This window comes from Epinephelus fuscoguttatus, linkage group LG7, assembly GCF_011397635.1.
Source record: "Epinephelus fuscoguttatus linkage group LG7, E.fuscoguttatus.final_Chr_v1".
NCBI classification, from domain to species: Eukaryota; Metazoa; Chordata; class Actinopteri; order Perciformes; family Serranidae; genus Epinephelus; species Epinephelus fuscoguttatus.
The window spans coordinates 38908055-38931246 of record NC_064758.1 but is presented as its reverse complement, the minus strand read 5'-3'; the positions used below and the strand labels follow the sequence as shown (position 1 = coordinate 38931246).

At 42.5% G+C, this 23192-nt stretch overlaps 1 protein-coding gene across 1 annotated transcript in view; it reads right to left on the bottom strand.

The window, feature by feature from the left end:
- LOC125891885 (basement membrane-specific heparan sulfate proteoglycan core protein-like) overlaps window positions 1-22706 on the bottom strand; it is a 38324-nt gene extending 15618 nt beyond the window's left edge. Inside the window, exons 1-2 of the mRNA XM_049581455.1 lie at window positions 22537-22706; window positions 21545-21724 (exon numbers count right to left, since the gene is read on the bottom strand). Of these exons, the coding sequence (XP_049437412.1) occupies window positions 21545-21724; window positions 22537-22560 (204 nt within the window). The 5' untranslated portion in view covers window positions 22561-22706. The remainder of the gene's footprint in view (window positions 1-21544; window positions 21725-22536) is intronic.
- Window positions 22707-23192: the final 486 nt, after the last annotated feature.

The window sequence follows — 23192 nt, the reverse complement described above, 5'->3', positions numbered from 1 at the left end:
TGTGTGGACCTGTAAAGGAATAATGAGAAGACTGAGTAGAAAAAAAAGCTGATGGCATTTACATGTCTTGGGATTGATATGGATGACAGCGGGCGCCAAGAATCGACTCTTTTGGGCTCCATCGCTCCTCTGCACCGGGCTGACAGGAGCTCAATTAAACACCTCATCTCAATGACATTCAGGACATGTTTGGATGAGATACCGCTCTGTGCACATTTCACCTGGACACAGAGTAATTACGCTGATCGCCATCCACGCTCTGGACATCGTCACTCTCGTTCATCACTTGTGTTGTGTGCATATCCTTATTGAACAACACTGCGATATCATGGCTCCATAAGTATTTTAAGCCCCCTTTGAGGGCTTGACGGAAATAGCATGTGTGCGTTGCATTGTAATTCCTGCAGGCTCTTGTGTTATATTCACTGGCAGATCTATTTGTTCACAGATCATCGCTTCATCTGTTGTATTGTTGCTTCAGAGCACCATCCATCAAATCCTGCTTACACAATTTAAGACTGTTGCTAATGAGCTTAACTATGAGTCAAAATAGAAATATTTCTCTCGTTGCCCCACAGCTGAGTAGGGAATCTTTTGATTAACACATCGTGACAATGAAACACACACACACACATACTGGGATACACCGACACACTGGCTATATACTGTATAAATCCTGCCTCCGTGGCCCTCCGGAGAAGTTTGTTAAAGTGCTGATGTTGATTAGCATAGCTTTGAGTGAGCCAACCCTTTGTCATGCATTTGCCACGATGAATCAAGTTCAACATCTGCAGCCACGGGGCTGTCACCACAGAAAGATTTGCCACAGATGAAGTTGATTTGCATATCAAACCAAGGACCTCGTGTGCCACAACCCCCTCATTTGCTGTGAAAAATATGCCCGCACCTGCTTCAAAATTATCAATATGACCATCACTACACTCCTCATTTATTTATAGCTTATAGGCAGAACCCCTAATGACAGCAGACTGAAAGGTTTTAAATCTGCAGGATTATTAGTACCATCTAAAACGAGCACTCTCAGCAGTTGTCTTGATTATCACATTAATTCACCATCAGCATACAGTGGGCCTCCATTTGTTTTCTTTAAATCACTTGTGTAGCTGCGGAGATCTAAATTATTTAGAGATGGAAACACAATTATATGAGAAGCACTATTTTGTGTTCTTTTTACTGTGCCTCGTGAATAATTAATAAAGAGGGTAAATGCGCTGCGCGGTTAAATCGGAGCCGTTTAATCAATGTTTCATTCTGTTTAACTTATAAGAAGGTGGGGGTTTGAACACAGAGTGTTGATCATGTTTCCTCTTTGATTTGATGCTACTGGGATATTTTCAACTGATGTTCATTCAGTTATTACTATCGCCCCTGTCAGTGTTTAGATCCTTTACTTAAAGGATAGTTCCAGTTTTTGATGTGAGGCTTGCAAGCTTTTATTTATAGTCAGTGCATTACGTACAGTAGATGGCGGCCGTTGCGCTTTGTGTTTGCAGAAAAAGACGGGACTAGCACCCCAGGAGATCAGCTATGCACTGCTGTGGATTAGGGTTAACAGAAACACATACTTTAACCACTTAAAAACACGCCTACCAAGAGAACTTAATATCAGTCTAAGTGGACGCAAGATTGAGAATATTTTCACAGCTTTACCTCACTGTCAGACAGATGCTACATTTTCTCAACCGTCCATGTTCATACGCAGAAACACCAAACTGTGCTCCCACTGCATTACGATGCAGGTCAGCTGTTTGTGTCAGAGTCAGAGAGCTGCTGCTGCCTGGATCTGGTTACAACCCAACCTCAAGATCCTTCCGAATAAGGAGACGCCTGCGCTTCACACTTCACTGGTTGTTTGGTAAGTCATTATGCCGTGGCCGCAGGCATTATGTTTTCAGGTTGTCCGTCCATGCATCTGTACGTATGTACCATTCTTGTGAACCTAATGTTTCAAGAACACTTTGAGGGCTTTTGAAAAAATAAATAAATATATAAATAAATCGATGAACTGATTAGGTTTTGGTGGCCCTAGGTCAAAGGTCAGGGTCTCTGTGACCTCGTCTGTCTTATTCTTGTGAACGCCATATCTCAAGGACCTGTGGATACGTCCATTTCTTCACGCTCGGCACAAACGTCCACTTGGACTCAATGATGAACTGATTAGAATTTGGTGGTCAAAGGTCAAGGTCGCTGTGATCTTGTGTCCATTTCATTCTCATTAACATGATATCTTAAGAACGCCTCAAGGGAATTTCCTCAAATTTGGCACAAACGTCCACTTAGACTCAACAATGAACTGATTAGAATATGGTGGTTGAAGGTTGAGGTCAAGGCCACCGTGACATTAGAAATCATGTTTTTGGCTAAAACTCAAGAACTCATGTGTGCTTATCATGACAAAATTTCACCAAAAAAGTCAAATAATGAAAAAGTGATGAGATTTTATATACAAAAGGTCAAAGGTCAGCTTCAGTGTCACATCACAATGTTCTGCACAAACACATTTCTGGCCATTATTCAACATCATATCTCAGGGACAGAAAGGGAGACATTTGGTCAGATACTGAATTGATGACTCTAATCTTCAAAGTCCATCTTGAAACTGTGCTGATTGTATAGATCGTCTGTGCTGCTGGGGGGAGGAAGTATGAAACATCCATGTTTCCATAGACATGTATGCAAAATATATCTTCAGCTTGACTGTGCGGAGGCATACAACCGCAAGGCAGCAATTTTAGTTTCATTTATTTGTAGGTATATAGCATAATTTTACCTGATGGTTTGGTATAGCAGTAGAAAGTGTCTCCCTTATAATACAGTACACTGCACACCTGGGTGTTCTGTGTGGGAATATGGAAGTTATATGGTCGAGAAAATGTAGCACCAAAGGAAAGAGCCGTCTGACAGTGAGGTAAGGCTGTGTCGACTTAGACTGATATTTTTTGGTAGGCCTTTCTTTAAGTGGCCTAAATACATTTTGCTGTTAACCATAATCCACAGCAATGAGTAGCTGAGCTCCTGGGGTGCTAGTCCCGTCATTCTCTCAAAGGCCCTGACACACCACGCTGACGGTCAGCTGTTGGTCAAAGTTGAGCCGTTGGTGAGCGTCTGGCGCCCTCGTTGGTGCAGTGTGTCCCGACGGTTGCTCCTTGTAGGCTCCCGTTGGCTCTTTCTTTTTGGCTGATTTAATATGTTGAACCTGTCTCACTGATAGCAAAGCCCATTGTTGAATGAAATCACTCTGACTGGCGCTTCAGCTCAGCAGATGAGAAGAGAAATGGAAGTGAGAGAAGTAAACAAACACCTAAATACAAGAGGGAGTGAGACCATAAAAAACTTCTTACATAAGGTAAGATTTTTTTTCTTTAGCCACTGATCTCTTTAGCAGAAATGTTTGGTGATGGTTTGTATTATTATTCACTTGTGCACAGCAAATGCTCTGTTCTTTCAACACTGGATAGTGTCGCTAACTAGCCTCAAAATGGTCTTCCAGTTTCCCTGTTTTAATGCCACGTTCCAGGCAACCTGTAACTCGTGTTTTTACAACCTTCTACCCGTGAAAGTGCACTGGAACGGCAGTCAAACCCGTAACTTACCACCCGTGAACTCATACCAAATGAGGAAGGAACCGGCACCTTTGGTGACAGAAGTGATCATAAACAAACATAAACCCCGCACAGTCCGCCATGTTGCTTTGAGAGTTTGGCGTGACTTGCCTGGAACGCTATGAAGTCGTGACTTGAAGTGGTGACTTACGGGCTCAGAAACTTGCCTGGAACGCAGCATTATTTCCTCTCACACAGGTGCAGAAAGTACGTGTTGGCTGTAGTCTTTGCGGTATGTTCATGTGCAACTTTTTTGGCTGGGAAACGGCAATGTCGGGCAACGCAGCAGAGAGCTTTCATCACTGCTAGCTCTCTGAAGATGGTTTGGTGTGTCTGAGCCTTAAAGGGATAGTGCACCCAAAAATGAAAATTCAGCCATTATCTACTCACCCATATGCCGATGGAGGCCCTGGTGAAGTTTTAGAGTCCTCACATCCCTTGCGGAGATCGGCGGGGGGAGCGGCTAGCACACCTAATGGCTGACAGCGCCCCAGACTAACGTCCAAGAACACAAAATTGAATCCACAAAGTATCTCCATACTGCCCATCCGTAGTGATCCAAGTGTGCTGCAGCCGCAACATAAAAAGTTGTTTGGAAAAACATCATATGAACTCTGTTTTTAGCCTCACTGTAGCCTGTAGCTCTGACTGCTTCTCTGTGCTCCTCGCTCACGTGTGCGCGCTCAGGGTGATCGGTGATGCACGGTCTCTGAAGAGCAGCAGTCTCGTCAGTACTGATGTCCAGATTCTCAAGTGCAGGCATCGCCAATTCCCAGTCTGAGCAGCAAAGACTTTCCTCATCTGTTGGCATTGCTTTGCATTTGAAACAACTACACCACCAGGTTTCCAGTGCTCGACTCCGGTATTCTGTGGCTGGCTGAGGCTCATGAGCTGCAGCAGCTGCTTCATCCAGTAGCCTGAGTTCCGTGCGTATACTCGGGCTCAAACAAATACGGCTCAACAAAGAAATGCTGTTCCTCCTCAGTTTCAAAGTCTTCAGACATGTTGGGCTGTCCTTTGCTAAAAGACCGTAGTGCAAATTATCTTTTAGCTCTGTGGTTAGGTATCACATGATGTAAACACGGGTGAGCAAAGCTCATGCTTTCGCTGGTCTCACACAAGCGCGCACACGTGAGCGCGGAGCACAGGAGCACAGAGAAGCAGTCAGAGCTACAGGCTACAGTGAGGCTAAAAACAGAGTTCATATGACGTTTTTCCAAACAACTTTTTATGTCGCGGCTGCAGCACACTTGGATCACTACGGATGAGCAGTATGGAGATACTCTGTGGATTCAATTTTGTGTTCTTGGACGTTAGTCTGGGGCGCCGTCAGCCATTAGGTGTGCTAGCTGCTGCCCCCACCGATCTCCGCAAGTGATGTGAGGACTCTAAAACTTCACCAGGGCCTCCATCGGCATATGGGTGAGTAGATAATGGCTGAATTATCATTTTTGGGTGCACTATCCCTTTAAGGGTTAGACTTTTCTCAACACGTAGAGGAACATCCTTCAGTTCATCACAAACATTCAAAATCAATACATCACTGAACAGGAAGGGTGTGAAAAACTATAATCTGTAAATTAACTAAAGCTCTCAGAGAAATGTAGCGACGTAAGAATATTTTCCTCTGAGATATAGTATTAGTATAAAGTTGCAAGACATGGAAAGGCTCTGGTGAAGTACAAGTACCTCGAATTTGAAAGCACAGTTCATTCCACCTCTGCCCTCTGTTATTATTCTGCTGACTTCCTCTGTGTTTTATCCGTCTGCTACATTATATATTATTTCACCTCATACTCATGTGTATTGTGATGTAAAGTTTACCTCGAACCGCAGCGTATAGATAGGGTTATTATTAATGTGGAAGTGAGGGAAGATGTTGGAGGCTTCTTTCAGTAATGGTGCATTATCTTTTTTATGGCAGGTTATTTCCCAGCTGCCTTCATGATGCAATATATACGTTAACAAGGAACCAGTGGCATTATTTGTCTGACATACTGGACATCTTTGGACAACACCCTCTGAATAATGTAGGAGTGGGAAGACGTGCTACACCCCAGGTCTATTTTCCTCCAACATTAAAGCTGTTACATCGGCACTGTTTGCAGCACTGGAAGGAAATCACTGAGCTGGCTTTGTTTTGACATCTAAGCACCGTCTTGTGAATGTGAATACAGGTAGGCAGCAAACTTGTTTGCATTAACAGGGGCAAATGAAGGGGGCAAGTCAGTATCAGCTGCAGCAGAAGCAGACAAGTAATTGACTCTTTTGAAAAACCGCAGCCAGAAACGATTTGTTATTTGCCTGTTAATCAGGACTGCCAAAGAGGAGAAGATCCAATCTTGAGTAACAGGAAGCACAGTAGACCCCCAGACCCAACCTTTGAGAGGAAGCCCGGGGTGGGGGCTACGATAAGCTCTCAATTATCTGAGATATCTGGGAACAATAGCCTGCCAATGTAGACAGCGTCGTATTTACGCCCTGCTTTAACTGAATTAAGGAGGGGAGCTGAGATCTGCTTAAACTCAATATCACTTTGTAATTAGAAAGGCATGAAATCATTTTTCTGATTCGTCACAGGGTTTATTGAATTACTATAATTAATGGTTAAGAACATAATTAAGGGATAAGGTCAAGCAGGTTCACGTATAGTTCAATATAATTCAGTGGAAAAAGTCAAGGCAATTAGGTTTATCTCTGAGGTTTTTTTTTTTTTTTTTGCTTCAAAGCCTTGATTTGATAATAAACACATCTGAGTATTCACTTACTCTAATTACCCAATATGAAAAATTAATTTGAATTGAATCCTCAGAGGTTTAGGATCAGCTGCTCGAGGTATATTTGCTTTTATTGAGCTTCATTAGTGTCCCAACAGAAACATTCAAGCAACTTTTACATCCCAGCTCACACTTAGTTACATCAAACTGACAGTTGGTGCAAAGTTATAAACTGTATATAAAATGAACACATATCCAGTGGTACCTTTACTTTACTTGATTATTTCATTTTATTCAACTCAGTACTTCCACTCCACGACATTTCAAATGGAAATATCGTATAATATTTAAGGCTGTACTTTTAATTATCTGACTGGAGTACAATTAGTTTTCATTTTTCATTCTTTGTTACGAGTTACTTTATGGATTAAGATTTTAAAACAAAACGTGATCAGCTTATAAAATGTGATACTGTGCTATAGAACTGGCTCTCAGCATGGTGGTGGCTGAGCTGGCAGGTAACGGTGCTGACTCCACAAATAGCGCTTAACAACAGCAACAGCGCTTACAGAGCTGTTAGCTGCGGGGAACCAAGATCAAGATCAAGATCAAGATCAAGATGAACTTCATTGTCCCACAAAGTTGGATATTTGTCTTGGGCTCTACAGCCATACCGCGGCCTTAAAAATACAACATACACCAAACCAGAACCAGCAGCTATGCTTCTGCGACAACGCCGTCCCAATATCAGTGGTAATCACTGTATGTGTGCAGTGTAAAATGGCAGCGTTGAGCTAGCCAGTGGGATACACACATGTACTAACATGCATGCACAATCGGATCATTTTACCACAACAAACCACAGAGAAACTCAGATTACAACAATCAAAGAGGCAGCATGACTTCACTCTGTGCTCAGGGCACTACAATCTCTGAACCCATTCGGTCTGATGACGATAACATTTCTGGGGGTGTTTCAGGCCGATCTGGTGTAGTCATCAGATATCTAAGCCAAGACCAACTCTTATGTGTGCCAATCATTTCAGACTTATCTCTATATACTAGGGCCGTAACGGTACATGCATTTGTGTCGAACCGTTCGGTACGCGACTTTCGGTTCGGCACGACCCTGTACCAAATTATTGGGCTCAGGACATTGTTTTATTTTATTTTGTTTTATTTTAATTCCGTTTTTGCGAGCCGAACCATTTAAAATATCTAGCTCCCCGACGGACCGAGTCCGACTGTAAATCTCCACTTTCACTTTGTGCAGCGCATTCTCGCATTTTGACAACATGGCAAGTGAGCCTGACGAACCTGAAGACCCACCCGCAAACCTTAAGTCCTCCATTTGGGAACACTTTAGTTTCAGGATAAAATACGAAGATGGAAATAAACAAGTGGACAAGACAAAAGCAGTGTGCCGACACTGCAGAACAGCGGTCGGGTATGTACTTGGAAACACGTCTAACATGGTAACGCATCTAAAGCGACACCACCCGAGTTTGAACGTTAACCGGCACGACTAGAAAAAGCAATCTGGTGCAAACTACGATATCGTCGTCGTTTAAAAAGAGAGAGCGTTTCCCTGACCATCACGCTAAAGAAATAACCAACGCCATTGGAGCTGAGTAAAATTGTTTAAGCTGCACTTTAGATATAAGCATGTTTTGTTTACTGCACTTTAACAAAGTGGGAAAGCTAAGTAAGTTCCTAGTAAAACTGAATCTGAGCAGGCTTTAAAGCTGACCAGCTGCACTATACTTTTTATTTTAATTGAGTAAAACTGTTAAAGCAGAAATGTATATTTATATTTTCATTCAAACAATGTGAAAAAGCAGGATTTTACATATATATTTGTTTCATTCAACAATTGTGGAAAAAGAGTTAACTGCTGTGGTGGTATGTTTTAATAAGGTTACCAATAAGTAAAAGATATTTAATAGTCGTCTATTTTTTTCATTACTGTACCAAAAAAAAAACGAACCATGACTTGTGTAACGAGCTACGTACCGAACCGAGATTTTTGTGTACCGTTACACCCCTACTATATACAGATATCTGCATATGAATGCAGATAAATAAAACAAGCTAATAAAAAGCTAACTCCTAATTGAGCAATCGCCAGTGGACCCTGATTGCATTTTGCTTCTTCACACAGACTGTTTACCATCATTACAACATGATTGGTCAGTACAACTCGGAATACAAATGGTAACCAGAACACTTCTGATACCCAAATGTTGTCCTGTCCCTACAGATGCTGTGTATTTATAGAAATTAAGGATGCCATTACTCCACTATATCTTTTCATGGTTTGCTGCTATATTAATGCCCTGATGCTGCTTACAGAATCTTTAAGAGGTCTAAATGTGCTCCACCTCCACCAGTGTAACATTAAAATGCTGTGTCTGTAATATAATATATATAGAGAGACCAAAATGTGTCCCCCTTGTAAACCTGCAGTCCCTCCATTGAGAATTAGGAAACACTGATGGAGTGTTTCTATTTCAAACAGTGCAGCATTTGTAGCACTGGTAAGCAGACCTGGACACTTACAAACCAACTGCATGTGTTAAATCAGTGGTTCCAAACTGGTGGGTCACAGTCCAAAAGTGGATTGCAGGTTCATTCTGAATGGACCGCAGGTGACTTGCAAACATGTCAAGTTTATAAAAAACACTTTATTTTTAAGTTTGTGAATTTCTTTTACTTTGTTGGTTGTTTCCTGTTGCAGAGTTAGTGACTAACAGACAGCTCCTTGACAGAGACAGCAAACTAGCTCGATGACATGGCCAAACACAAGTATGACACTGAATACATTAAACTGTGTGAACCTTGAACTAATGACTAAGGTGAAATTTGGACTAGGCTTGTCACGATACCAGAATTTCAGTAGTCGATACCAGTACCAGTGAATCTCCACAATTCTCGATACTCATTTGATATCACGATAAAAATCAAAAAACAGAACTCATGTATTTCTATATTCACTACTTTATTAAAACTGTTTCAAACTTTAACTCTAAGGCCTCATTTACACCGCAAGCAATCCACAAGCATTGCGGCAGCACACGTGTATTCACACCAAAACTGAACAAATGGTGGCGGTAGTGCACTGTGTTTGCAAATCTTCAATAAACCCCAAAGAAGAAGTGAGTTTGAACCCAAAGCCCAGGGTGGACAGGTTCGCGCGCCAGTGATTATTCCAACACTTGGAGAATTAATATTTAGCATTACATATAGGTAAGTACATGAAACATGTGCCTGTCAGGTCTCGCTTGGTCAAGGGGGAGATGTCTACGGTGGCCGAGAGAGGTCACAACACACGCAAACTCATGTTTTTTGTTGAATACCGCGACTATTCGCTCGCAAGTCACGCAAAAAAACGGTGTGTCTTCTATTTTTGAGCTTGCTCGCAAAAGCAGCGCGACTCGAGCAGCGCGTAGAACGGATGCGGTGCAAATGCTCTAACCTGTCAACATGCTCGCCGAAATGAAAACGTGAGTAAACAGCGACTGTTTGCGAGCACTAGGCGAACGCATCACTTGCGGTGTAGGAGGCCTATCCCTCTCCACACAGGACTCCTACTACCTGACTTTTCAACAAGCAGAGGTGTTGTGGCTCCAGCAGCACTTGTAAAAGCCATTGTTTCTAGCAAAGACAATGGAGAACAGGGGTTCCTCTTTGGCACTCATCCTCGGCACTGACTGACGCGCGTATACTGCCCCCGTCAGTTCCGACATGAATCAACATGGCCTGCTGAGGGCAAAGTTGTATCTGGTACTTAAGGTACCGAAAAAAAACAGGTACCTACGTATTTTTTGCTTGCTGGCATCGACTTGGTACTGAAGTGTCGGTTCTCATGACAACACTAATTTGGACCCCGTGGCTGGACCAGTTGGGAACCACTGTGTTAAAGGGAAATTTTGGTTTATTTCAACCTGCCTCCTATCGTCCTAAATTTGTTTCAAGTCACTAGTGACATAGAAATAATAGTTAGCATGTTAGCCGTTAGCCTAGATACAGCCGTAGCGTCAGACCTGTTAAAACGTAAGTGAACGGGCAACCTTCAAGTGCAAAGTTAGTCCACTAAACAAGCTTTTTTTTCCCACAAAGACCGCCTCATATCATTAGGATAAATGTCAGTGAACATATAGAAAACGACATGTAAACGTGTTGTCTTACCTTACCGGTGTGCTGCCATGTTTGTTTACCATCTAGCTCTGCTTTCCAAAGCGCGGCCAAAATATATCTCGCGAGCTCTAGATAAAGCCCAGCTGGATACTACTCCAGGTGGAGGTGTCTCGTCCTCGGTCACATCCAGACCTTGAAAATAAGGCTGCAACCGGTCCCATTCCTTGCAACAGAGGCATTCCTCTTCTGTGGGCACTGGGGCACAGCATTCACAGGTACACCACCAATCTCCAGAGCTACGCAGCCTTGCAGCAGCCATTCCTCCTCTCTTGTCCTCTACCTGTTGCGCCTCTCTCTCTCCTCCTCTGTTCTCCAATTTCACGCTCTTCACAGTGTATTCTGACTCAAATAAATAAGGCCATCAAACTCTGCAAAATCAAATCCCTCCTCCACAAAGTCGAAGTCTGGCAAAAAGTCAGCCATTATTCTATAAATCTTTCATAAAATAAATGAATGAACTTTTCAGGCTACTGTCCGGTTCTGCCTTCCAGCTGTTGCTGCTTGTTCAGGCACGCTATGAGATCGCTGCTTGTTCTCGCGACATTTCTGCTGCGCTTTGGAAAGCAGAGCTAGAGGGATAAACAAACACGGCAGCACACCGGTAAGGTAAGACAACACGTTTACATGTCGTTTTCTATATGTTCTCTGACATTTATCCTAACGATATGAGGCGGTCTTTGTGGAAAAAAGCTTGTTTAGTGGACTAACTTTGCACTTGAAGGTTACCCGTTCACTTACGTTTCAACAGGTCTGCCACTACTATGCGCCCCGGCTGTATCTAGGCTAACAGCTAACATGCTAACTATTATTTTTATGTCACTAGTCACTTGAAACAAATTTAGGATGATAGGAGACAGGTTGAAATAAACCGAAATTTCCCTTTAAATCATCTCATGTGATGCTGCTCACCCAACCAAGCCTCTGCATTCTGATAAGCATTGGGACTACAGTCAGTGAGATACACACAGGAGAGATGAGATCATGGGTATATAAAGAGACCTAGATACAGTGTTGGAGGCCGGCCTCTGTTCATTCCTATGGAAGTTGCTCGGTGGTGCATAAAGTCAAAATCTCTCTATATCTGTTGTATGAAATTACCCGGATCTTTCACATTGTGGGGCCCAAACAGTGAGCGCACTACAGACTTATGCTAGCTGAGTGCAGCCGAGTGGCTAAGTTCCGATTTAGCACTCTGCTAACTTGAATGAGGATAAAACTATTAAATCTTACAGCTCTTCTAGACATATGAAATGTTATCAGACCGTATGAATCAAATACTGATCGTGAACATTTCGTGGGGGTTGTGACGCTCATAAAAATGAATCCACTGATACAGACGTAAGATGTAAGTCTATGGGAAAAGGTCTTTTTGGGTCCCATGGCATCACGTGTCCGAACTGAATGGTGTAATTCCACTATCTGCCGCTATTTCAAATTGGCTTCAAAGCCCAGCGCTGTTCCTCGGGGCTTAGATGAGACGAGAGACAACCATAAAAAGAGAAAAATAGAGAGTGAGGGAAAAATAATTTCACATGGCGTGCTTTAAAGGGAGAAAAGTAGACAACGAAAACAGAGCTTTTAATCAAGAATGGACACATGTTTATGTATTCATTATTCCCACGGGCAGTTTAAAACCAGTATGTGTCATTATATGTCCCGGGAGCGCAGTGATTACTGAAAGTGGAAGTGAAGCACCACTACCACACAAAGCAAAAAGCACTTTTTGGACAAACGTGCCCACTCACATCCGAACTGAGGGCACGGAAAATAAAATATTTTGAATCACTGAATCAGACGTGACAGCAGGAGTATTTTTACAGTACAATATTGATAAAAGTACTTCTACTGCACAGATCAGCATTAGTTGACACTGTGTGCAGCCTCATGACTTGTTCTCCCTCCTCCCTGTCATTGTTACTCTTGTTCACAGACATAGTTATAAACCCTCATCATTACAGGTTGTAAACACTCAGGGATCACAATCTGAGCGACGGGGGGATTGTCGGTGGGAGCAGCGAGACCTGACGAGTCACAGGTGGTTCAGCTCGAGGAGGACTTTATCACAGGAGACATTTTGACCTGCAGGGACCGAATCTGTCCAACTGTGAGAAAAACAAGCCCAGTGGTCGTTATGTTTTTTCTGTTTGTGCACACTCAGAGGAGGAGTGGCGGCGGGGGCTTTACAGTCACATCGAGGGTGGGGGTGGGGTGGGGGTGTGGCAGGGGAGTGATGTGGAAACAGAGCAATGAAGAGACAGGAGGTGGAGGAGGAGGCATTTTGTTTTTTGTTTTTTTTTCCTAGGCTCTGGTTAGTTGTTGTGTTTCTTTGTGACTTGCTTTCTGTAGCGTATGTATGTATGTGATGCAATAATTCTGCCCCTCCATCACCTGGGGACAAATATGATTCATTAAGTCCTCACACATTACTGCACACACACATTAGTACGCATACAACATGTTCATGCACTTACCATGGCCCTGCTTACACACACAAACTGAGGCACACACACACACATTTGTACATATACTCAAGTGTGTTTGTGCATAAACACATTTGAGACACCGTGGAAGGAGAATCAGCTGAGGACGGAGACAAGTTGAATTCATCTTCTGCATGTTAGGCTGCTGCTGCTGCTGCTGCTGCTGCTGCTGCGTGTGTGTGGGTGTGTTAGTCCCCTTGGATAAGCACACACTCGGCTGAGGATGCAGCTGGGAGCATGAGTTCTGACCGAGAGGAGTATGACATGGTCTGTCAGAAAGCTGTGACCCTAATTGTTGACCTTTGCCTGCACAACAGCTCACTGTTGGACCAGGACACCTGTCAGGATTACCTCTTCCTGTTGTCCACCCACAGCTCTGACCACAAAGAATTGGGTAAGGACTATAATTAACTCCTGATCTATACTGGGGTGAGAGGCTGCAGCTCTCCTCGTGTGCTTTGTAAGTCTCCATGCTCGTCTTTTCCTCAGAAGAAAGATCATTTTGTAAATGCCACAGCTAAAATCGAATTTTATTGCCAGTTAACATGTGGTTTTACTTCTTTCCCCCGTTGTTTATCACACGTGCAGTCACAGATGGTTTCTCAGATAGAGCTTCGACTGAGCCATTAATACATCCTTAATGAGTTTTTGTGACCCCGGGGCAACGGGGAGCCATAGGTGTGTAAAACAAACTCACATTGACTCCCCAGTTTGCTCCAGAGAGCAGCGCATCTATACTGTTAATAGATAAGCCTTCGGGCTGACTAATGCCAGCTGATGCTGTCCTGACCACTCAGGCTTACCGAAGAAAAAGAGATGAGAAACAAACAAACCTCTTTAGAAATGTATCTCGCTGCGCCCAGGTTAAAAGCATCACGTAGCAGTGCTGTGTGTTTAATCTGCTCTGCAAAGTTTCAACATCCTGAAGTGGATTTTTTGAGTTATTCATGAGGGTTGATTTACACATCTGTTGCCGCCTCGTGCATCTGTTGCTTTGGCACTTGTGGTCGGCTTCATCCTCGTTAAAGGAATAATCCCTCTCGTCAGACGCATTGTTAATGGAGACGCTCTTGTGTGCTTTAATATTTGTTGTGTGTGAATATTAGTTGTGAAAATGTAACGTCTGATCTGGCAAACATGGACTGACCTGGTGAATTTAGTGTTACGCTGCAGAGAACACTACACAAGATGTGATGAAAGGGTGTGTGGAGAATTGTAGCTTGATAGATTTAGACAGACAGGCGTCCCTGAGCTCTGACAGTGTTCAGATTGTTTTGATATCAGAGCTTAAACATTAAAATATCTCCGTGTACAATTTGAAAAACAGCACTTTATTTTTATCTGGATTAACTGGATTTAAAATATCTACGCAGTAAATATATTACCACATATAATTCCATGCCAGTTATGAGATCTGTTGCATATTAGACACCCATAACTGCTAATCCAGCTGATTTTTTATTTCCTCTTCCAACGAGTGAGTCTGGCTGTTTGTTAGCAGGTGCACAAGAAAGAAGAAATATCATTTGTAGCTGCTTTTTCGAGGATGGGTCCCTGTTCACAGAGTTCATGTCACACCAATCCTGACCAAATCCACTGTCAACTCACATCATTCTCAGCGGAGGAATTGAACGTACATCACAGTGCCACTGGCATCCACTACTGAGCTGTGGGGACATTAAATGCCATTGCATGTTATGCAGCCATTGATGTGGATTATTTCTGCCACATGGAAGCTAAAGACAAGCTGCTTCCCATAGTGTTGGAGGATATGCAGGTTGAGGGGGGGTTGTATGAAATGTCTCCTTGTATATATTTTTAGTTTCTATAATTCATAGGTCCCACATAGAGCACTATGTGGCTGTTAAACAAACAGGAAACAGACCATGAATGTGCTGAGGCTACAACTTATTATTCCTTCCCTTCTTATAACACACGACTAAAAACTACACTAACTGAACGATATAATTTTCTGACCATACTACTAGTTAGTTCGTTTTTGCTAACACATCAGTACACACATCCTTTGCTTTGATTTGCGGACTCATCTGGTAAACAAAGTACAATTTTGATGTACTTTTACTTGAGTATCTCTATTTAAAGCAAGTTTAAGCTGCTACTCCACTACAGTTAAGGGAAATCTTTCATTTCTTAATTGACGAAATTTATCTGACACGCGTTAAGCTTAAATTTCACATAGAAAATGTATCAGGAATTTTCAAAATGGTATGCTTTCTAGGTTTGAACTACCAAAAAGTATCAGATATATATATGGTAACATTACATTGACAGGGGCCATTTTGCTGCCTAATGAGTACTTTTAAGCCCAATTTCCACCAAACACTTTCGGTATAGTACCTTAGGAACCAAAAGTAACCCTTCAGACATGATACCTAGACCCTTCATCCACTAAGTGTTTCCACCACAAACAGTTCTAGCTGTATTTCCTCATCAGCGGTGACACAGATGGAGGTCTGCACCTTGTTTCTCATCCACACACGAGGCTGCATGCTGACATTTTCAGAACAAAATAAAACAGGCTGCAGTGAGAGTCTCTCTCCATGGGATATTTAAAAATAGCAGGTTTGTGCATTTAGTCCTTCTCAGGCAAGCTCAGGGGTTTAGTGTTGCTGTAGCCCACAGGAACGATGCTCCATGATGCTTTTTTTCTCCAACTGAGGACTAGAATATAGGCAGTTCACATAGTCTACTCGAACTTAATATTTTTTCATGCTTGAAGATCCAGTAATTTCTAAAGGTGTAGGTCATCTTACAGAGACAAAAAAACAACTGAAGTAATGGTCATAGTTGTCCTATTGAAATTTAACGGCCGGTATACTCTGTGCGATTTTGGGCAGTCCCAGATGAAAGATGGCCATCGTGGGAGAAACGTGGCAATATCTTTGGTCGTGGCTCTAAAACGGTGGTCTTACATCGCACTGTGAGACAGGTTCAAGGATGGCCGTTGTCAACATCTTGCGACCAAAGATAACCTGAGATAAAATTCTGACAGTGTCAGAAATTTAGGATGACTATCTCACAGTGTGACAGCTGCTACGACCTACGTCTTCTAATCAACCAATAGAAATGCAGCACGAAATGACACAATGGTCACCGGCGCTAAACCCAAATAACCCAAATAAATCGCTTGCCATGGAGGTAAAACGAACAAAAAAACGAACTCCCAGACAGAGGAAAGTTTGGTAGAGCTGTGGCAGCAGAAGCCTTGTTTATTTGATGTTTCCTCCATCTGCTATCATGACCGCGAGAAAAAAGATGTTGCATGGAAGGCCATCGTACAATCTGCACACATCAAACTTGACGTCGTACCAAAGTTTATCAGATCCACGTCTCACAGTGTGTCATGCAATGGTCTTATAAGATTGCTAAAATCGCAGTGTATAGAGGGCATAAGGTGTGCGTCACGTCGTCACCTCATGCAACAAGTGAACGTTCCACCTTAAAAGTCACCGGCAGTCGGCCCAGTGAATAAAGTTATTTTTCTCAGACTCCAGCTGCTGTGAGAGGCAGCAAATCATCCTTTCATTTTATAGTTACAGTTTACTAATAAAACTCTCCACAGTATGAACAGTGGTTACATGAGCCTCAAAACCAGACACAACTCAGCCCTGAGCAGAGTGACCGTCCTCTACTGACCAATCAGACTGCAGTGTTCACAGCTCCACCTTTTAGTACCAGATCTGTGTGCTAGGTACCCCAACAGAGGAGGACCAAACATGGGGACGATAAGAAACGGTTCCAGTGGTACCAAAATGCATACCAAACTGAACTGTACTACTGATATTTTAAGCACTTTCTGTTGCTAATTTTCATGCACTTGCTAAGGTACTTTCTTAACAATATTTTTTAAACTAATATCCTAGTACTTTTTTCATGTGGGCAGCTGTGGCTTGGGAAGTGAAGCTAGTTTTTCCTCCAGTCGGAGGATCAGCTATTCGATCCCCTTCTCCTCCAGTCAACATGTCTAAGTGTCCTTGTGCAAGACACTGAACCCCAAATTGCTCCTGAATGTCTAAAAGAGAGTAGCAGGTGTCGTCTTGTACGGTAGCCTTGGTCACCACTGTGTGAATGTGACTCGTAGTGTAAAAGCGCTCTGAGTGGTCAGAAGACTAGAAAGCTGCTTCACAAGTGCAGGTGTACTATTTATTCACAAGGTAATAACTTAGTACTTACTATCTTTTCTTACTGTTACGAATGCCTAGATTTTATTACCATCTCGTTTCCTGGTCGGTTTCCATGTACTCACTAAGTAACCTATTAACTTCTTACTTACTAGCCAGGTCTTTTGATACTTTCCTAATAACTAGATTTTGTTATCATTCTGTTTCCTAGTTAAAACCAGGTAATCAGCAGACTGTAAAATAAAGGGTTACTAATATTTTAATGCAGGTCTTTTACTTGTGACAGAGTGTTTTTACAATCTGATTTATTTGTCAGTAAAAGATCCAAATAAGTCTTTCACTTCTGACCAATACTCTGATATCATCTTTTTAACGTTTTAACCATCATCTCTGCGGTCCAAAAAAAACCCTGTCTCTGTCCCGCTGTTATTACAGACATGTTAGAGTTAACTGCAGCCTCTCAACTCACTCGGGGTCTCTTTTGTCCGGCACAGACGTTCAGCACACAGTGGTCTCAAGCTTATGGGAAATGGTCTTTGTTGAAGGCCTCTCAAAACAGAGTTGTTAAATAAACAATGATATTAGACAAAGGAAAACACAGAAAAGCAAATTCATGAAGACTCAATTGCGGCCGCTGATGGCACCATGAATTATGCATCACTTGGCAACTGCTATCTGCTTCATCTCAAGGTCTGATTCACAAAAGATACTGCACCAAAGGTATAACACAGGGGTTAAAGCAAGAAAACATTTTGTGCCTGAAATGTGGAGCACGGAAGATTTGTGTGCCTGAAATCTGAAATCTTTTCCGGAGCGGGGGGGGCTTGGTGTTGTGGTCACAAAATGAAGAAATGTATGTGTTGCAAAGGAACGTGTTTAGTATTACAATGAACAAAAAGATTACAGCTTTAGTCGTTACTTTTCGGATTAAACTTTTATAGCATAATGAGTTTATAAATAAAGATTAAACTGTCAGCAGTTACCAGACTTTTTGACTTACAGCTCCTGCATCTCTTTTTTGCCTTGGTGCTATTTATTTTTAGAAGCTAAATCATTTAGGCTGTTTGCAAAATTGTATCACGCTTGATGTGAATTAAACCAGCAGTTATGTTGAAATTTCACCTCTGGGCAAGCATGTCATCATTGAAATGGATCATGTAACGTTGTGGTGGTGACTTTAAAACTTCAGCATAGAGGATTTTTATTGCAACCTTCATTTCTGTCTGGTTTCTGTTACCTTACCTTCAAAATTACCACTGGCTTACCGGAGCCTCTCCCGCTCCGTCTGTGCTCTGTGTCTCAATGTGACATGATGTGAAAGCATGCACAGGCGTCAGTGTTGATTGGCTATCACTTGTGCCGTGTAACCAATCAGAGGGGGCTGTAGGCGGGACATTGTTACAAAGCCCAGCGCAGTGGGGACTGCAGGCAGGGAGCGAGACGGCTGTATCAGAGCCAAAGGGCGAGTTTTAAAATACATTTATTTGATTGGTTATCGATGAAAAAACGTCCGATGCCGATTATGGTAAACAGTAGGCTGTGTTTACTCGCACACTGTGCACCTAAATCATTTTCCCAGTTCGCACATATGTATATATTTTTAGGGGCAAATGCGAGTGAAATGCTCGCACTGCAGAGCACTTCTGCTCTGACAGACACTGATAACTTCACTGTACCTGTGTGTGACTGTTTGTGCTGACCTTTGTGAAAAGGACTGCTTTTTAAATTCGGCTCATTTGCGTAGAAAGGGGCCAGTTTGGAGCAAAATGTTACATTAATACATGTTGCTTTATTTAAATATGTGCAAACAGCACAGTAGCACAGAGATGCTTTTTGCTTGGCAGCACAGCTGAGGATGCATTTCACGTTTCACTTTGCAGGTGTTTCGAGAATTATCCAGTTTCTTTTTGTCTTATTTGTGCAGATTAAAAACTGCATAAGCCATGAAATCCTTTTGTGAATTCACCCGAGTGTCTTGGAGCCTGACAATGACTTTGCAGGTGTTCAAATAACAAAGTAACAAAAAGTAATTTCTGGTGGTAATCGATGTAAAGTTAAACCAAAAGTGTGTTCAGGGAGAACACAAAGCAAATTTCAGAGGGCGATGGAAAGTCACAATTAGACACACATTTACTCAGGGAAGTGCAGATTTATATGAACATGCATCTGTGCACATTTGAAAAATAATGTTTCAACCTGAGTGAAGCATTTGTGAGTATTCCAGGTCCTGAAAATCTACTTTATAAGTGGACAGAGGTGAAAAGGAGAAGGAGAGAGACTGGAGGGAAATAAAGCTTGCACTAGTAGACACTAGTTAGCTTAGCTTATTAGCTTCAAATTTTTCAAGAGAAATGGATAATTAGCAGCACTGCGGTAAAATTGGTAAATCCTTAACAGTTGATAGCTGCACAAAATGTAGCTAGAATCCAAATTTCATTTACACTTTTAATTGTTTCAAACTTGTAAAGTGTGCTGCATGTTTTCAGTTTCTCATTACTCCATAAACTCACCTCAAGATGCACATTCACAGTTTACAAAACTCAGTCGCCAGAGCAATTTATGTTTATACACAAAAATTTGGTCATGGTTGGGAAAAGATCATGTTTATGGCTTAAAATACCTGGCTTTGGTGCCACAACAGCCGCTGGAAATGCTGCTGATGTCTTGCTGGAAAAACAACTGTTTTTCTTGTTTATTGGTCTTGAACAGTGCTCTGCAGCTTGGCAGCCATTTCACGGGGTCACGCCATCCACCATTCCCTCCACCTCCACCTCCCCATGACAAAGCACGTATACTCCATCACTTTGGAAACGTCGATATGATCCATATGAAACATACAAACCTAACATAACCGTGGTTTGCAGAAACACAAACCCAGTATTTTCTTCTGGTGACTCAACATGTTTTCATCCCAACTCGTCAAATGCTGTTGCTTTGACTTACATGTGCAAATATGAAGCACTAGGTAACCTAAATCCTGCGTCTGTTTTGGACATTCAGGGATGGTGTGTCACTTCACGCTTGTGACATGCACCGTGTCTCTTTAAAGCAGCTGTGCGGAACTTTTTACCATTCATAAAACTGTCCCTAGTTCGTATCACCTCCCCTTGAAGATCTGCATATTTATTTGAACCCAACAGCGACAAAAAAGCCTTTCTCTATATGGCTATTTAGCGTAGCCTGGCTCGGGTCGGACACAGCGGCAGTCAGCAAACCAGAATATGGCACCCAGAGGCGGAAGTAAGTCTGTACGCCTGCAGCGGCCCGCAGCCATTAAACCACAGAAGAAGACGTGTTTACAAGTAGGATTTAAGAAACAGGCTAAATGACATGTAGTAGGGAGTAGTCTCTTGTACAGTAGGTGGTGGTATGCACCTGGAAGTTGTTTGCGATCTGCCAATAAATTGAGAGAAGAAGAAGAGCCGTGTTTACAGAGAGTGTTCTTTGAGTAAGCGGTACGCAACGGGCATTGCTGAACACGTAACAGTTTTACCAGATGTATCTATAAGGACTTGGTTGTACTTTCGATGTCGTGGCGGATAAAGAAGGAGCACCATCTAAAAGAAAAAGAACAGAAGAAGGCTAAACGGGACAGTGATAGGACTCGTGTAAACCTCGGTTGGGCATTCACCAAGTGGACAGAGCTGAGAGATTTGAAAGGTTTTAAAGTGATGCCAAGTTGGCCCTTTTCCTAATCGACTGGTATGTCATTTTTGTTTTTATTTAGAGAATATACCGCAACTTGTTAGACGTTGTTTCACTTCAATATATGATGACATGGAAGTTATAAGCAAACTAAATGTAACGTTAGCTGATGTGAACTGCTTTTGTCTAGTAACGTTACAACAAACGCCACAAAATTATCTGTGACTGTGACCATGAACACAAATATACAGCAGGCAGTTGTCCTCAGTTTATAAGAAATTCAGAGCTACACCAGAACGTTTATGATTTTCCTCTCGCTCTCCAAAACAAATGCATGCAGTAATTGCTGGTTGCAGAGATTTTACGACACCAGGCTGTGGGTGTCATACTGCTTCGACCAAAGGGGGGCACTATAATCAATGGAAACGTAAAGTTCTGCACAGCTGCTTTAAATACACTTCTGTTTCTACAAGAAATGTACAGTTTCTGCTTGTTACATGCATGCAGCCTTTTTGAAAACACGCTTACAACGTAGGTAAAACACTATTTTTGACAGGGGATGTACAGCTCTTGATTTTTATGTTTAAATTTGGTCAGAATGTTGTTAGTGTCAAACTTGATGTTACCTGTGTTTTTCTGTTCCTCGTATTTTAACATTTTTTTTAAATGACGTCACGTCATAATCACAGATGTACCACAGGATTGTGCAGAATTTGCACTGTTTTTAACCAAAGACCTACTTCAGTGAATTTGATCTCCTTCTGGTTGACCACTCGGGCAGGGGTGGGGTTGCCTCTGCGGTACACAAGCCTGCCTCCATTTCCAACCAGCATCACATCTGGCTTCTCCACAGGCTCAGACAGACCATGGGCCAACGTGTACCGCACCTTGAACTTCAGGGATCCTCCACAGGAGTCAATCTAGAAACAGATGAAAAGATTCAAATTGTTCGTGACAAACACCACGACACATTTACATAGTGTTTCTGTTTGAGCTGCTTTAGTTGGTCAGTGAGGGTTTTATTGCCCAAACTATCAGTGAACCTCACAGATGTACAGCTTGTGCATTCTTTCATCTATTTGTAATTTCCATTTTTCTCTCCACTTCATCCCAGCTTTTAGAGAGATTTGGGAAAACAACAACTCAATGTTTCAATTTGGCCCATTTCCTCATCTGTGACAGGGCAAAACAGCACATTAGTTTTGCGAACACGCAGCTGTTTGAATATATCTGCAGCAATCAGGCTCACAGCAGCAGAGTCATTTTACCAGAGCAAATTTCCCTTCCGAACTCCTCGCTGTCGGCTGAGTATTCCCTTGCTAGTTTTGAATCGATTATGATAAAATAAGAACGACTAATTAGAAAGCCTGGGACTTTAATTCCCGTGTCCTGATGCGGCTGGGAGATAATAACCCATTGTCTTTATTGACCAATTTGTTGAATCTTGAGTTGGCTGATTGTATTCCAATAAAGGCCGCGTCGGACCCACCTGCTGTGCGTGTGAAACGCAACACCAGACTTTTTCAGGGAGATAAATGAGAGCTCGGATCAGGCGTCTCACACTCTGCTGAGCGAACATTTCCCACTGATCAACTGCCAGCCTCAGATATTGATATTCACTCCCGAGCGTTATACAGGTTACAAAACATATCTCTTAAGCCCCGTGTGGCTCCTGAACGGCTGGATGCACTTATAACCCACCTTCCGCCCCCTCCTCCAAACACTCACTCACCTGCATTAGAAATTCCTCTTTCATTATCAGCTGCAGCTTCAGGTGTGTGGGTTCTGAATTGACGAGGCTTTTTTTTTTTTTTTTTGATCATGTTAGTTCTCGCACGCCCATCTCATCTTGAGGTTTATTAAACAAGACCTTGGCTGGCAGAGGACATTAGCATCAGCAGATCATTCATTTAGTTCCCACCGGTATCCACTCTCTCTGTGTCCGTGGTATTTGCAGGCTCGGATGGTGCATTGCAGGTTGAATCTAAAACAGAAAAACAAGGACATCAAATTAACTGCACTGTGGAGATTAGAACCCCGGCCGAACCACTGTGCCTTTCAATAATTAATACCCACTGTCGACTGTCTCTGTCTTTTATTGATACAACATTTCACTGTAGACCACAAAAGAACAGTGGAGACACTACGTGTTCCTGTTGTGGAAGATAAGAACCGGAAAAATGTCTGTTGTGAAAAGACCAAACGCCAGTCCTCCAAGGCTCCTGCTTTTATTGCTGTAATCATTAGTATAATAAAATAAGTGGCAACAAGGTGGGCAAGGGAAGAGATCGAAGAGGCAGAATTAGGAGGGTTTAAAGGAACAGTGTGTAAGATTTAGGGGGATTGAGCTGTGAGGACTGCAGATTGCAGCCAGCTGAAACTTCCCCA